The sequence below is a fragment of the Gorilla gorilla genome, chromosome 16 (genome assembly GCF_029281585.2).
Source record: "Gorilla gorilla gorilla isolate KB3781 chromosome 16, NHGRI_mGorGor1-v2.1_pri, whole genome shotgun sequence".
Taxonomy (NCBI): domain Eukaryota; kingdom Metazoa; phylum Chordata; class Mammalia; order Primates; family Hominidae; genus Gorilla; species Gorilla gorilla.
In genome coordinates this window covers 49,535,872-49,553,239 of record NC_073240.2, presented here as the reverse complement: position 1 = coordinate 49,553,239, position 17,368 = coordinate 49,535,872, and the positions used below count along the sequence as shown (strand labels likewise).

At 37.5% G+C, this 17,368-nt stretch overlaps 1 protein-coding gene and 1 long non-coding RNA gene across 2 annotated transcripts; one reads left to right on the top strand and one right to left on the bottom strand.

The window, feature by feature from the left end:
* Positions 1-111: 111 nt before the first annotated feature.
* On the top strand, positions 112-17,163 carry LOC134757245 (uncharacterized). The gene is made up of 4 exons (XR_010130983.1): positions 112-303; positions 8,142-8,270; positions 13,639-13,720; positions 15,370-17,163. It is a non-coding gene; the product is annotated as an uncharacterized lncRNA (long non-coding RNA).
* On the bottom strand, positions 11,770-12,332 carry LOC101153458 (oxidation resistance protein 1-like). The gene has a single exon (XM_019010367.4). It carries the CDS (start codon positions 12,330-12,332, stop codon positions 11,841-11,843), a length of 492 nt encoding a protein of 163 aa, XP_018865912.1. The 3' UTR covers positions 11,770-11,840.
* Positions 17,164-17,368: the final 205 nt, after the last annotated feature.

Genomic DNA, 17,368 nt, shown 5'->3' with positions numbered 1-17,368 from the left:
GTGACATCCAAAAACTTTGTCTCTTTTATGGCTTCACATTTGTTTTTTCATCTGTATGACCTTTTGAAAAATTGAGATAAGTTTTGTCATGTAGCAAAAAATGTAAAACGATTAGATTTTTACATTCATTCATAGTGCAGAACTGGCTAATTAATGCTCTAGGTTAAAGGTTATAATTCTAAACTGAAGAATACATGCAGAAATGAATGACTACCTAAATATCATTGTTTTTAGGTGAATTCTTTTTCAGATCCCTAGCGATGGGTATGAACATTTAGCTGTATGCAAGTGCTTCCGAAAACAGTTAAGTATAGCTTTCTCTCACATCTCCCACACCTACTATATTATGGATTGTATTTGGGGGTTAATCTAGTGTATTTTTCCACCCAGAGCCAGATAACTTAGGTGGTGATGGGGAGACGGCAAGATGCATCCTCCTCCTCCTGATAACCATCTCTAAAAGCAAGAACCGAGAAGGAAAACTTTTTGGGCTTGGAAAGCTCTGTCACCTTAACTCTTGACCAGGGATAAATAAGTCTAAAAATTGGCCCTGGACTTCAGTGCTTGAATTCACATACAGCTATAGTAAGGAACAAACCATCTTGTCAAAGTCTCACTTGTATTCCTGAAGATACAATGCTCCTTCTCCAACAGTTAGGCTGTCATCTCTCACTCTAGAAAAAAACTCTATAACAGCCAAGTTTATGCTCCCTATGGATCTGGTTGGTGCTTGATGGTTTTAAGCCCTTGTTTTTAGTAAACTTAGAATCTAGGCTCGTTGCTCACCTACCTTTTCCACTTGGTTCAAAATCGATGTCAGTTATTTAAACTCTCAGCATTAAGGTTGAAATTGGAAGTCCTCTTGCTTTCTGCTCCTTTTAGAGTATCCTTAATCTTTTTTGATACTCATAATCTCAATAGGATTAAGTTACTTTATGTCATACATCCTATATCCAATTGGTTGGAGATAGGGTGTGGTATAGGGTGTATGACAAGGTAACCTAATTCTATTATGATAAATATGAAGGTATCCACTTATTAGTGTGCAAATGAAGGGACTACACAGCCAAACTATGACTAGTGATGTACATTGGTTTGAAAGGTCATGGCAGAACAAAAGGGAGGCAGGAGCCCTGTAGGTGTCATGATCACATAAATCTCACTTTGTCGTGATATTTAGCCCTTTTTTTAATGTTGCTGGATTTTTATTTTATTTTATACTTTGTTAAAGATTTTCATGTGTATGTTCTTGAGAGATATTGGTCTCTTGTTTTCCCATGCTCTCTGTCTTGCTTTGGTAAAAGGGTAATACCAGTCCCATAGGATGAGTTGGAAAGTGTTCCCTTGCCTCTGTTTTCTGAAAGAATTGGTGTAGCATTGGTATTACTTCTTCTTTATATATTGGATGGAGTTTACTAGGTGAAGGCATCTAGCCTGGGCTAGTGTGGTGCAGAAGTGTGGATTTTAAGTAATGTATTTTCTTGTTATAGAGCTATTCATAATTTCCATTTTTTCTTTAGTCAGTTTTGGTAGTTTTTGGTTTTTGAGGAATTTGGCTATTTTATCTAAATTGTCTAATTTGTTGACACAGTTAGCCATAGTATTCTCATAATCCTTTAATTTCAGTAGGCTTGATAATGATGTCCCCCTTTCATTCCTGATTTTGGTATTCTGTGTCATCTCATTTTTTTCTTAGTCTATCTAAAAGTTTATCAGATTAGTTGATTTGTTTTCCCCCAAAGAACTTTTGGGTTCTTCTCTTTTCTCTTGTTTTTCTATTTCCAATTTCATTGATTTTTCCCTCTTCCTTCTGTTTGTTTTATGTCTAATTAACTGTTCTTTGTTCTTTTTTTTTAAATTTATTTATTTTTGAGATGGAGACTTGCTCTGTCGCCAGGCTGGAGTGAAGTGGCACGATCTTGGCTCATTGCAACCTCCGTCTCCCGGGTTCAAGCAATTCTCCTGCCTCAGCCTCCCGAGTAGCTGGGACTACAGGCGTGTGCCGCCATGCCCAGCTAATTTTTGTATTTTTAGTAGAGACATGGTTTCACCATATTGGCAAGGCTGTTCTTGAACTCCTGACCTCAAGTGATCCGCCCACCTCAGCCTCCCAAAGTGCTGTGATTACAGGCATGAGCCACCATGCCTGGCCCTTCGTCAATTCTTAAAGTGAAAGTTTAGATTATTGATATGAAACTATTCTCTATTGATATAGATGTATAGAGCTCTGAATTTCTCTCTAAGCACTGTTTAAGTTGCACCTCATATGTTTTGATATGTTGTATTGTTGTTTTCATTTAGTTCAAAATATTTTCAAACTTCCGTTGCGATTTTTCTGACTCACAGATTATTTAGAAGTATGTTACTTCATTTCTAAGAATCACAGATTTTCAAAGTTTCTTTCTTATTTATTTTTAATTTACTTGTTTTCAGATAACATACTTTGAATGATTTCCATCCTTTTAAATTTCTTGAGACTTGTTTTATGGCCTGGCATATGGCCTATCCTGGAATGTTTCACATGCACCTGAAAAGAATGTATATTCTGCTCTTTTTGGATGGAGTGTTCAAAAATGTCAGTTCAAGTTGGTTGATAGCATTGTTCAAGTCTGCTATAGCCTTGCTGATTTTATTCCTATTTGTTCAACTGGTTATTAAGAGTGAGATAGTGTAATCTCTGGCTGTAATTGTTAAACTTTTTTCTTTCAATTCTGTCAGTTCTTGCTTCATGTAATTTGAAGCTTTGTTGTTAGGTATATATACGTTTATATCTGTTATGCCTTTCAGATGAATTGGCCCTTTATTATTTTAAAATATCCCTCTTTGTATCTACTATATTTCTTGTTTTAAAAGTCCATTGTGTCTATAATTACTACAACCACTGCAGCTCTCTTATGGTTACTGTTTGCATGGCATGTCTGTTTTTTTCCTTTTAACCTATTTGTATCTTTTAATTTGAAGTGAGTCTCTGTAAGACAGTATAGTGCTGGATGTTGCTTTTTTTTTTTATCAGAGAAGCTTTGATTGGAGTTTTTAGGTGCATTAAAATTTACTACAATTTTGTTAGGTTTGCATTTTCCATTTTGCTATTTGGTTACTATGTATCTTTCGTTATTGAATTGGTCTTTTATTGCCTTCTTCTGCATTGAACAAATATTTATGAGGGTACCATTTTAGTTTTTTTAACCTTTTTTTTTTTTAGCTGTTTTTCTAAGTGGTGTCTCTACTTATCATAGGTATCTTAACTTACTACGGCCTACTTCACATGAATATTGACTAACTTCTGGTACAATATAGCAACTTTGCCCCAGTTTAGCTTCATTTCCTTGCCCCTCCTTTGTGCTATTATGTCTTATATATGTATGTGTATATATATATATGTATATATTACAGTGTTATAATTATTGCTTTATGCAATAAAGCAATATGTCTTCTAAAGAATTTAATAGAAGAAATGTATATTTATAGTTCTTTATATTTACCGACGTAGTAATCATTTCTGCTGCTCTTTCTTTGTTCCCATGGATTCTAGTTGCCAGGTCTGTTGTCATTTCCTTTCATCTGTATTCCACTTCCTTTAGTATTCCAAGTAAGGCAAGTATGCCAGCAACAAATTCTCTCAGTCTTTGTTGATTTTGGAATATATTTCAAATTTATATATGAAGGACAGTATGTGATATATTTAGAGTTCCTGGTTGACTTTTTTCCTCCAGCATTTTGAATATGTCATTCCACTGCCTTATGGTCACCACTATTCATGATGAAAGGTCAACTGTTAATCCTGTTGTTCTTTATATATGATGAATTGTTTTTCTTATACTGTTTTTAAGATTTTCTCTTTGACTTTCAACAGTCTCAGCATGGTGTGTCTAGGTCTGAATTTGTGTTTATCCTACTTAGAGTCTGTTGAGCTTCTAGGATTTCTAGATTTATCCTTTTAATAAAATTTAGGCAGTTTTTTGGCCACTATTTCTTCAATTATTTTTTTCTGTCCTTGTTTCCTCTTTCTGGGGCTTTCATATACATTAATGTGCTTACCATTGTGTCACAGGTCTTTGAGGCACTGTGCATTCTTCTTTAATCATTATTGTTTTTCATATTGGATAATTTTATTAATCTATGTGCAAGTTTCCTGATCCTTCTGCCATCTCAATTCTGCTGTTTAGCCTATCTAGGAATTTTCATTTCAGCTATTAAACTTTCTAACTCTAGAATTTTCATTTGGCTCTTTTTAAATTGATGCGTAATAGTTGTACATATTTTGGGGATAGACATAGTTTGATACATGCATGCAATGTGTAATGATCGACCAGGGCAACTGGGACATCCATCACCCCAAACAGTCACCCCTTCTTTATATTGGGAACCTGCCAATTCCTCCAGCAATTTTGAACTTTACAACAAATTATTGTGAACTATAGTTACCCTGCTATACTAGAGTGGTTGGTTAATGGATACAAAAACATCATTTTATATATATATAAATATATTTTATATATATATAAATATATTATATATAAAAATATATTTATATATATAATATATATATAATATTTATTTATATATTATATATATAAATATATTTTAAGACAGTATATCACTCTGTCTCCCAGGCTGGAGTGCAGTGGTGCAGTCATGGCAGCCTTGAACTCCTGGGCTCAAGTGATCCTCCCTGCTCAGCCTCCCAAGTAGCTAGGACTACAGGTGTATGCCACCATACCTGGCTAATTTTTAAAAAAAAATTATAGGTAAGGGATCTCACCATGTTGCCCAGGCTGATCTCGAACCCCTGGCCTCCCAAAGTGCTGAAATTTTAAGCATGAGCCACCAGACCTGGCCACATTTGGCTCTTTAACAGTTACTTGTTTAAAAATAGCTACAAAGCAGCTATTACAAATATGTTTTAAAAATAAGGTAAAATGTTTAAAGAATTAAAAACATGACTTTTTTTTTAACCAGAGATTCATCATTGATCATGTATTCTTTTTTTTTCCCTTTACTCTAAAAAAAAAAAAAAAAAAAAAAAATACGTGTGCAGAACGTGCAGATTTGTTACCTAGGTATATGTGTGCCATGGTGGTTTGCTGCACCTATTGACCCATCCTCTTAAGTTCCCTCCCCTCACCCCAAACCCCCAACAGGCCCTGGTGTGTGTTGTTCCCCTCTCTGTGTCCATGTGTTCCCAATGTTCAGCTCCCAATGTTCCCACTCACTTACGAGTGAGAACATGCAGTGTTTTGTTTCCTGTTCCTGTGATAGTTTGCTGAGGATGATGGCTTCTAGCTTCATCCACATCCCTTGCAAAGGACATGATCTCATTCTTTTTTATGGCTGCATAGTATTCCATGGTGTGTATGTACCACATTTTCTTTATCTAGTCTATCATTAATGGGCATTTGAGTTGGTTCCATGTCTTTGCTATTGTAAATAGTGCTGCAGGAAACATACGTGTGCATGTGTATTTATAGCAGATTGATTCATAATCCTTTGACTATATACCCAGTAATGGGATTGCCTGGTCAGATGGTATTTCTGTTTCTAGATCCTTGAGGAATCGCCATACTGTCTTCCACAATGGTTGAACTAATTTACATTCCCACCAACAGTGGAAAAGCATTCCTATTTCTCCTCAACCTCGCCAGCAACTATTGTTTCCTGACTTTTTAATAATCACGTGAGATGATTGGTGTGAGATGGTATCTCATTGTGGTTTTGATTTGCATTTCTCTAATGACCAGTGATGTTGAGCTTTTTTCATATGCTTGTTGGTCACATAAATGTCTCCTTTTTAGAAGTGTCTGTTCATGTCCTTTGCCCACTTTTTGTTGGGGTTATTTGTTTGTTGTAAGTATGTTTAAGTTCCTTGTAAATCTGGATATTAGACTTTTGTCAGATGGGTAGATTGCAAAAGTTTTCTCCCATTCTGTAGGTTGCCTGTTCACTCTGATGATAGTTTATTTTGCTGTGCAGAAGCTCTTTAGCTTAATTAGATCCCATTTGTCAATTCTGGTTTTTGTTGCAATTGCTTTTGGCGTTTTTGTCATGAAGTCTTTGCCTATGCCAATGTCCTAAATGGTATTGCCTAGGTTTTCTTCTAGGGTTTTTATGGTTTTGGGTTTTACATTTAAGTCTTTAATCCATCTTGAGTTAATTTTTGTATAAGGTGTAAGGAAGGGGTCCAGTTTCAGTTTTCTGCATATGGCTAGCCAGTTCTCCAAGCACCATTTACTGAATTGGAGATCCTTTCCCCATTGCTCGTTTTTGTCAGGAAAAACATGACTATTTTAAAATAGCAACTATAATACAATATTCCCTGTTGAGTCATTGTCATCATATTTTCATCTTATTTTTTTCTTTTCCATATATTTTTCTGGTAAATATTTTTTGTCTGGTAAGAACACAGGAAGGTAAGATATATTCAACAAATTTTTAAGTGCACAATACAGTGTTGTTAACTATACATACAGTGTTTTACATCAGATCTCTAGAACTTTTTCATCTTGAGTAACTAAAACATTATACCTGTTGAACAGTAACTCCCCATTTCCCCTGACAGCCCCCCTTCTATTCTGTTTCTGTGAGTTTGACTGTTTTAGAAATCTCATGTAAGTGAAATCATGCAGTATTTGTCCTTTTGTGTCTTTTAGTCTTTATTCAACATCCAAACACATGCATAGTTTTTCTTGACAGCTTTTTTCTTTGATATAAATCAGACTTTCTCTTTCTTTACATACCCTATAAATTTGTTGAAAACTGGAAATTTTATGTAACATATTGTGGCAACTCTGGATTTGGTATTTGTTCCCTTGGGGGTTGTTATTGCTGGTTTATTATTATTGTTGTGTTGTTTCATTATTTGCTTAGACTTTATCTGCAAAATCGTCTATGGTGTGTGCCTGCTGATTTCTCCACTGTTGTTTTAATTTGCATTTCTAGTTTTTAGCTGGTCATTTTAGGGGATTTCTATGCATCTGTATTGCTTAATGATTATTCAATTATTGGTTAAAGGTTGTATTGAAAAACATCGAGTCAGTAGGTCTTTATCCTATGCTGATGTGTCTGTGCATTCAATGTTCAGGCAATTTTCCAGTCTTCCTCCACTTTGCTTCCCTCTGAGCGCTTCCAGGTCTTCCTGCTCATGTGCACGTCCTCATTAGTTCAGGGATATGTGGTGGGCATGGGCTTTCTTAGGTTTTCCCTACATATGCACACAGCCTCCCACTCCAGCAGAGATGTGCAGAGAGCTTATTTAGCCCCTCATTTCTAGACTTTCTTCCTGTTAATTTAAAAATTAGTCTGCCCATCTCTTGCCCCAAATGGGACTGCAATCTCAGACTAGCGGAGCTATGCATCTTCCCTGTTTCTGTCCCTCTAACTTTACTGTTTTTAACTAACCCTACTACTGGGCATGGGCTCCTTTCCTTCTACTCCAAATCAAGTGAGCCCACTGTCGCGGAGAGGCTGCTAATGTTCACTGTCATTCCTACACTGTTAGCACTACCTCACTGATCAAGTTGGGGAGGGGAATGGGGGCAGCCCCTGGTAAGAACGCCTCAGAGTCTCACTGATCTTCCAAAGTTCAGCAGCTTCTCAATTTTGGTTGTTTCCCTTTGGTTGATTTTCAGAGCCCTGAAATGGTTGTTTTTGTTCTTTTTTCAGTTTTGTAGTAATTTTTTTTTGGGGGGGCCGGTGGGGAGCTTCTTCACTCCAGCATCACCAGAAATTTCCTTATTTTTATTTATTTGTTACGTACTGGAGTAATCTTTTTTCTGTGTATTTATTAATTTTTTCTTTATTTTCCCCAACTTTTTATATTGAAAATCTTCATAATCTGTAGAAAATAAACACCTATATACCCTGCATTTAGATTTATCAATTGTTTACTTTCTACATTTGTTTTATATTTGTCTGTAAATATACATACATATGCATGTACATAGTATGTATATGTATATAAAAACATTTTTCCTTAACCATGAAGATTATTTGCAGACACCCTGAGTATTCCTTCCTAAATACTTCAGCATACATTTTCTAAGAACAAAAACATTTTATTTCTTAAATACAATTGTCATATTTAGGACATTGAATATTGATAAATATTTATATACATATACACTTAAAAATTTTTTTTTATTTAGGAGATGGGATCTTGCTCTGTCACCCAGGCTGGAGAGCAGTTGCTCAAATCACTGCAACTGAACCGAGACTTCAACTGTTGGGTTCAAATGATCCTCCCCACTCAGCCTCTTGAATAGCTGGGACAACAGGTACACAGCGCTGCACTTGGCTAATTTTTAAATATTTTTGTAGACACAGTGTCTCACTATGTTGCCTGGGCTGGTCTCAAACTCCTGGACTCAAGCAATCCTCCCACCTTAGCCTTCGAAAGTGTTGAAATTACAGGCGTGAGCCACTGTGCCCAGCCAACATACATACATTCTATATTCAAATTGCCCTAATTGTGACAATAATGTGTTATAACTTTTTTTTAGATCTTTACTGTTCACCTTCAAGCTGAGGACTTACCACTTTTCTTCGATTATGAAAAATGCTCAGCCAATAGCTATTCATTAAACAAATATTTATGAGGTATCAACAACTGATTGTTAATGTTCTAGGGTGATACAATGCTTATCAAAACATGAGTTTCTACCTTAGTGGTTCACACTCTAGTCAGGGGAGACAGTAAATACACATAACTTATGTAGTATGTTAGAAGTTGGTAAGTGCTATGGAGAAAATAAGGGCAGGTAAGTGTAAAAAGAGGAGTAAAGAGGGAGTGATTACAAATTTAAATAGAATAGTGAGGGTCGGTCACGCTGAGATGGTAACATTTGGGTAAAGATTAGAAGGAAGCCACTCTAACTCCACCATTCCTTCTGTTTCCTACTTCTGGAACTTCTCTTAGACATAGCCCCATCCTCGTTTCTCTTCATTGTTCTTTTGTATACTTTTATTTTTCTGTGCTACTTTGTGGAGGTCTTTTTTCACTGGAAGTACTGTCTTCCAGTTTGCTAACTCTGTCTTTGTTTATTTAATTTATTGAGTTTTGAAATTTCACTTCCGGGATTTCTAGTTGGTGTTTTTACACCTAGACTTTTTGTAAAATTTCTACCTGTTCGGTAATCTTGTTTTCTAATAGATTCTATTTATTTATATTTTTAAAGACTAAGAAATTCTTAAAGTTACTTCTAGAGTAATTTATCACGTCACTTGGGAGTGAGTTCATATCGAAATTGTTGCTTTTTGTTTGTTTGTTTTTGCCTTACACAGAATTAGTTTCCCCCACGTGTGTGGAATTTTGGCTTGCAGTCTAACTTGCAGTCTAACAGTGAAGAAGATTTTTTTTCTCCTTCTGAGTTCTCTCCCACCACTCTGTCTAGTTCTTTTGGTTGCCTCCATATGGGCTCCATATAGTACCCAGTCCAAGATTGGGTCTTACATAGGTGATTTCTGATCTAGTGGGGCTATTCTAAAGCTAGTCACTGAGCCAGCAGGCAGCTTGGCCCAGTTCCTGGCTGCAAAGCTCTGCCTTTAACCTCTAGGCTCTCTAGATACATAGTTTTAATATAACTTGTGGCCTCAGGTGGAGAGTGTAGCTTTTTCAGCCTCCCTGAGGTAAGGAACCCCTACCTGGACTACTACTTTAGACAGCAAGCTTGTCCTTTGTTCCTTTCCTCAGTTGGATGGTTTTAGTCCTTATTATTCTGCAGAAAAACTCCTGGCCACCTTTACTACTTTTGGGTTTTTTTTTTTAAGCCGAGTCTCACTGTGTCGCCCAGGCTGGAGTGCAGTGACACAGTCTTGGCTCACTGCAACCTCCGCCTCCAGGTTCAAGCGATTCTCCTGCCTCAGCCTCCTGAGTAGCTGGGACTACAGGCACGCACCACCACTCCCGGCTAATTTTTGTATTTTTAGTAGAGATGGGGTTTCACCATATTGGCCAGGCTGGTCTTGAACTCCTGACCTCAAGTGATCCACCCACCTCAGCCTCCCAAAGTGCTAGGATTACAGGCATGAGCCACCGTGCCAGGCCTACTTTTACTACATTTAGATACAGAACAGGTAGTACCTTACTTTTCAAGTCCTCAGGGACATTTTGTGTTTTAAATGTCTTTTTTCTCTATATACTTTTTCCGTCATTGTTATATGTTGGTAGATGTTGGGTCATTCCAAAGTGTAAACTTAGAATGCCATGAAGGACCTAAAGTCTGCTTTGCCATTAGCTCTGTGTCTTAGCTGTTTCTGTAGCCTGTCTGGGCCTCAGTGTTTGCTATTATTAAGGTTTAGGCATATGATTTCCTAAAGATTCAGGTAAACCAGATTTAAAAGTATGTGAAGGCCGGGTGCGGTGGCTCACGCCTGTAATCCCAGCACTTTGGGAGACTGAGGCGGGCGCATCACCTGAGGTCAGGAGTTCAAGACCAGCCTAGTCAACATGGTGAAACCCCGTCTCTACTAAAAATACAAAAATTAGACAGGTGTGGTGGTGGGCGCCTATAATCCCAGCTACTCGGGAGGCTGAGGCAGGAGAATTGCTTGAACCCGGGGGGCAGAGGTTGCAGTGAGCCGAGATTGTGCCATTGCACTCCAGCCTGGATAAGAAAGCGAAACTCCCTCTAAAAAAAAAAGAGTACATGAAGAATAGTGAGATAGGTAAATTGAGGCTAGATCATGATCATGGATGGTCTTGGATGTCAAAGCCAAAGAATTCGAAATTTGGTTCATAGGAAAGGGAGAGTTGTTGAAGTTTTGGTAGCATGATTTAGAGAGATTAGGGAAGCCATATAATAGGAGGACTTGGAGGAACAGAGGAAACAGCCAAGGAACCAGGAGGACAATGTCCAAGGACAGTCAGGCAAGGAACAAGGCCAGAGCCAGGGTAGATGTGGTGGAAATGAAGAGGTGACAAGATTGAGAATATGACACACCCATGCTTCCAGGACCTACTGAGAAGTACCAGAAGGGATTTATAGCGTGGGTGTTTGTGAAGATGACTCTGCTATCAACAGTACTGGAGAATCAAGACAGGGTGGATTGAAGGGACCACGCCCTCCCTTGAGTACTGAAGTGCTCAGTCCTTTGGTGGGCACAGTCATGAGAACAACTAATTTACAGATACTAACTTGATGATGAGCATTGTGCCAAGCACTTCACTAACTCCTTTAATCCTCACAACAGCTTTTTGAGTGAGGCTCTGTATAAGCACTTTATGGTTGACTAAAATCAAGGCTTAGAGAAGATAAGTAATTTGTTCATGGTTAACACAAGCTTGCACCAGGCAAAGCCAAAAATTATACACAAGTCTTTTTTTTTTTTTTTTTTGTCTATGAAGTATGTATTATTTTGGCAAGTGATTTTTTCCTTCCTAAGAATAAGATGAACATGTCCAAATGTTACCTGTGCCAATTTCACAGATACAGAAGTATCTAGTCTTCATTTCCTCAATGCCCCAATTAGATGGTTCTAGTAAACGAATCAATATAGTTAAAAAAAAAAAAAATACAGGTTCAACAAAAGAGCACCATCCTATTAGGGAACTGAGTAACATGTGAAAATGAAGTTGTCATTATAATCAAAATGTTGCCCAAATTCTAACAAACCCAAGCTGTTATACTAGTACATGGACGCAGTCCATAGTGTTAACTTAAAGAACTCTGGGACAAGAATATGATTTGAAAAATAAACTCCAAAATTATACCTGTAATAAATGGTGAGACAGACCAATTTTAAAGCACAAGTGACACGTTACACTGTATTGCTTCTTGAACTTTCCAAATAATGCTTGTCCATGTCAGGTTTGGGCCATTCTCCTGCTAAGACAGAGAGCATTGTATTTATTCAAAAGCCCAGATTTCAATATCTTGGATAAAGAAATCTTCCTTCTTAGAAAGTGTACGATTCCCAAACGTTTTACAAGAATGGCTTCTTGCATGGTAGAGATCTCCATCAAGCCAAAGGGCAAATTCTCCTCCTCCACCACCAAAAGCTAGTGAATCCATGTCTCCTTTGATAAAAAACATACTATCTCCTGTCCACTTAAAGACCTCAAACTCTGGACAGAATGTAAAAACAAAGGTTTCTCCAGTACCATAAAAGCCATCACTCACTTTAAATGGCTTAGATGCTAACGCACCAAAAACCTGTCCATCACTGTCTTTAATCACCATCAGCACTGGGGTGTCTAAACCTGTCATTGTTCGATAAAGAGTTTTCAAGCTTGTGCCATGTTTTCCAGTACCATAAACAAGAGTCCATGGATAGCCAGTTGTTCTTGGTGGAAGATGCTTGGTAAGCTTTTCAATTTGATCTGGCAGTAAACTTTTCATTTGAGAATAGGTTTAGGTTTACCAAAAAGTTGCAAAGATATACAGAGTCTCCATACCTCTCACCCAGATTCCTCTGTTGTTAATGTCTTACATCACTATGGTAACTTTTTCACAACTAAGGAACCAACATTACATTTAAATATAGATGTATTTTTTTTTTCTTGTGACGCTAGAGGCCACGGCTTTAATCCCTATACTGTCTTTATTTGGTTTGGCTTACAGGTGAGCTGGAATTTATTTTAAAGGGGAAAGTCCTTTTCTTTTTCCGCTCCTTCCACTTCCCCTCCATGCTTCCAAGCAGGAAAATGAGTTCAGCAGGCTCCTCCACATGTGAAATCAGTTTAACTTGCTTTCTCAGCAGGATGTAGACGAGCAATAGATCTTGCTCTTTAGCAGGGGTTTATAGAATACGACATTATATGACGATTATGCTGCAGCTAGAAATTTACCAACACAACAGGAAAGCCTGTAATATTATAGAACCATCTTTTGTAATTTTAAAATTCAACGAGTAATGGTTCATCTTAAAAGAAAAAAGATATTTAGAAATTTTCTAGTAGTAGATATGCCATTTTTAAATCTCTTGATATAATTGTAACAACTTTTCCCCTTAAGGACCAGACCAGGAAATTAATTAGAAATCAAAATAGTAAAACATCATTAAATAGAAACTTTGTTATTTTCAAAAGTAAGATAAATGAATTGGCTTCTTCCACAAAGGTCAGCAATAATCTGGAAACTTTGAGAACATGTTAAATCTTGTGCTCTTAAAAATGTTGTCTGATGAGTAAATAAAGTAGAATCAAGAAAACTTTTAAAACTTATTTTTGGTTTTGGTTCAGGCATAGCCCTTGTCTGAAATATTTCCTCATTTCATTTCACAATTTTATCAATCATGTTGTATATAGAATGTACTGGATGAAATTCTGCTTCTTATGTTTTCTTGACCCTGTGCTCTTACACAAACTGTTTCCCTAGGAACGGTTAATAAAAATTGAAACACCATATTTCACCCTATTCAATAAAAGTTGAAATATCCTATCTGTGTAAGAGCACAGGGTGAACTCAATACATGTATTATCACAGTGACCCTGTAGATGTCAATGATTTCATCGGCTACCAATTAGTTTTCCTGGAAAAGTTTTTGAAAATGTGGTCCAGTGTCGCAATCTACTCTGCAAGGTCTTCAAGATTATTCATTAAACATGACAATGGATCAGTTATTATATTAAGCCCTGTACCTACACTTTTGTCTTAATCCTTCCAACAATTTTTCAAACTAGGTCTTATTATCCTCATTCTATAGATGAGAAAGAAGGGAAGGAACTTATGCAAAGAGTCTCATGTGGCTGAACAGGAGTCCAAGGAAGCCATGGAGTTACTGCAAGGTGAATATGAACTCATTTGCTGGCCAAGCATTGTCTACAGATGAAAACAACAATATATCTCCAGCATCAATATGGCATCGTTTTCAAACATATGTAGATGCCGTTGCTATCATTAATAAGAGGACTTTATACTAAAAACATTTCGGAGTTGCTGCACTGTTCTGAAAAATATCCTGTTAAAATTGGATCAGACCTGTACTGAATAGTTCAGATCTAGTTAGTACAAAGCAGTTCTCAGGTTAGAAGAGGTAGTGACTAGGATCAAACTTTGGCATCAAATATGTTGCATATCTTTATTCTGTCACCTACTGGTGAGCCTAGATTCCACATCTGGAAAATGGGAACATATAGTGGACACTATTGGTTATCTACCCAACGTTATTACCTACTTCTTCCTTGTTGGCAGACCAAGGGGGGCATAGCTGTCACTTCCCCTCATGACTCAGTTTCAACTCTGTTGCTGACTCCTGTTTGGCCTGAGTAATCCCAGTGGCCTCAATTCCTGTTACCGTGACTTGTTTAGGGATGGGCATATGACTCAGTTCTGGACAATGCCATATAAGGGAGAGGCTGCAGGGCTTGTAGAAAATGTTTCTTTCTAAAAAGTATTTTCTTCCACACTGGAAAGAGCTGACTTTAAATGACAAATGTGCAACTTCTAGATCAGTGGTAAGAGCCATTTTTTAGATGTTACTGTGTCTGGTTGTAACACCTGGATTTGCAGCAACCATCTTGCAACACTGTCTTCCAAATGAATAGCTGTTATTAATGTTATTCACAGAAACATAAAAGGCCTCAGGCATCTGGGAAGGACTGTCCTCACACATCATTCATAAGTAAACTCTTTGCTGGCCTCCTATAAACAAGGACATGTCAATTGTTACTTTAGGTCTACCGTCTTAAGTCTAGCTCCTAAAACTAAAGCCGTTTGATTCCACACTGATTATGTTGCTTACAAGCTTATCTTCCAGATGCAGAGCAAGGACAAGACAACATCAGTCATCTCCTTCACCTATCAGAGACAACTGCATAATTGATTCATTCTTTTCTCCTTTTTTTCTCTTCAAACATTCATCTTATCTCTGTAAAATGTAGATTTACTGGGCACTAACTAAAGTCTCAAGAGAATATAACCATTCGCCTTACCTTCCCCCCTTCCTGCATGCCTATCTCCCTTTAAAGAAATATATAAATTCTAAACCTCCTAAAAACCTCTTCAGGAAAACAGCCACAGATGTGCCTGTGGCTCATGTTTTCCCAAATGTGCCCTAAAACTGGTGTAATAAACCTCCATCGACTGAGACTTTTGCCTCAGTCTCTCATTTCGATTATCAGTTCAAATGAGAATTTTTGCAAAGGAACTTACACTAACTGGAAAATAGTATGGACTCAATAATCAATGTTAGCTCTGAGTGACAATGATAAGGTGGTGCTTTTAGTTTCTTCAAGCCCCTAAATCTGGTGTGAAATCTCCCCCACTAAACACTGTCATTTCTTCTATGTTGTTTAGTACTCAATAAAAATTGCACATGGATATATCAATCTAGGTCAATATAGGACAACACAAATTTGTGTTCCCAGAATGCTGGGAGGTTGAGAAACACCTAAAACCAAGTTTTAAGAAAGGCACATTCTTTTCTTCCCTTCAGATAAAAATATATTTGGCCCATTCCTCCAAAAACTAAGCAATATTCCCATCTGGAGAGAGAAAGAAGATCTCACCTATTGAAAGCAAATTATCTTCCTCAAGTCACTTCCTGAATATACTGTAGGAAGTTTACTTTCAAAGTTCTCTTCCCTGGAGCAAATCAGATTATTTACATGTATTTGCCTGCTCTGAAGAAAAAACACTTGAACACCAGAAGAAAGAAAATCTGTACTTGCTCAAAGTCAAAATACCAAAGAATAAAGAAAGAGGTCTCCTTAGGAGAAATGAAAAGTTTTGTTCTTCTTGGAAGAAGTCTTCAAAGATTTTAGAGCAAAATATATACAGGTATGAGTATTGGTATGGACACTAGAAGATTAAAAAAAGACCTCAAAAAATAAACATGTTTTGGCTTTAGTCCCTCAGAGTAATTAACATGTTGCTGTAGCTGACAAAATTTGTGGCCAGATAGAAACCTGCTAGTTGAAAAATTTGGAATCCTGTAGCCTCCCATCTCTGCCTAAGATCAAGGCCAAACATCTGCTCTCCTCCCACTTCCTGAGCCCTCAGCCTGTTTAGAGGAGTCGGGTCAGTTGTCTTGCAGAGAGGGTGCAAAGGTAAGTGGCAGAGGGGCCAAAGCCCAGTGCCAGGCTCAGCTTTCATAATGTGCCCTGTGATGGATGCTCAGAGTTCAGAACACCCAGCTGGCCAGAGAGAGGCTTTTGGAAACAACAGAGGATTGACGTTCTTCAGTACTCATTTTCCAGCAAAGACAAATATCTGATTATATAATAGAGAAGTTATGTCTTCTGGCACCCAAAGAACTGACCTACAATGACAAATGTGCAACTTATTAAGCAAATTCCATTGAGCCTGCAACACATACTAGTTGTTTTCTCAAGACACGTAGTTGCTTTACCACCAAGAACCCTTTCCTCAATGGTTCCAGCTGGCAAAACTCACTGTCATTTCGATCTATTGCTTTGTAATCACACAAACCTTCTCCGTGGGTTTTTCAAAATTAAACTAAGTTGATCTGCTCTGATTTCCCTTTGCTGCCACGATTCTAGAGACCATAGATAATTGTTTAAGCCCAAATCCATAAGGCGAGTTTCTGTTGGAGAAAAACCAGGGAAAGAGTCCTTCCGTGATGTATCTTGTATATGCTGGCTCCTCTGGGGTGGGTGCAACCTTGTTTGCTTAATCAGGATGCACACCCTAAGCAGAGATGCCTGGTTTTGATTTAAATGGGTACAAAATATGTTCCCTTTGTTCTGGAGCTCTTACTAAAGCTAGTACAGAAACCTCGGCTCTATATGTTATTGGGGTTTCTCATTTTCCCACAAAGCACATGGGATGGGTGGTCATGGCAATGGTGAGCAGGATCATTGCGGCGCATTAAGTTAACTGGCACAAATCATTTGTTTGCTGAGGAGGAACAGAATCATATGTGGCAATACCTTCCCAGGGAGTGTTGCCTCACTGTCATCACAGACTGAGCTTTGGAGAGACGTAGGAAAGGATAGCAGTGGCTGACTCCTCTATGTGTTTTACTTACATATAGGTGCAGCAGAGAGAATAATCAATATCTATGGTGACAATTCATAAGCAAGTCCACATTTAAAACATTAATATATAAAAAGCCCCTTTCCCAGCTCTGGTCCCAGTTGCCTAATTCTCCACCCTTGAAGCAGAGTTTGTTACTCAAAACCTATTTACATGAGTATAAATAAATATCCTTATTTTATATGAGTGGTAGCATAATATACCTACTGTTCTGTACCTCGCTTATATCAAAAATTTTAAAGCAAGCATATGAATAACATTGTTATGCTTTTTAGTACTAAAAATTGAAGACCTGAAAATAGTGAAAACTGGAACAAAAGAAGATTAGCCACTTAGATATATGGGGTGGTACTCCACAGATTATTTATAACTGAAGTGTGAGGCAACCTACTAGTGGAAAGAGCCTTCCCTTTCCCAAGGAGGGGATGATGACAAAG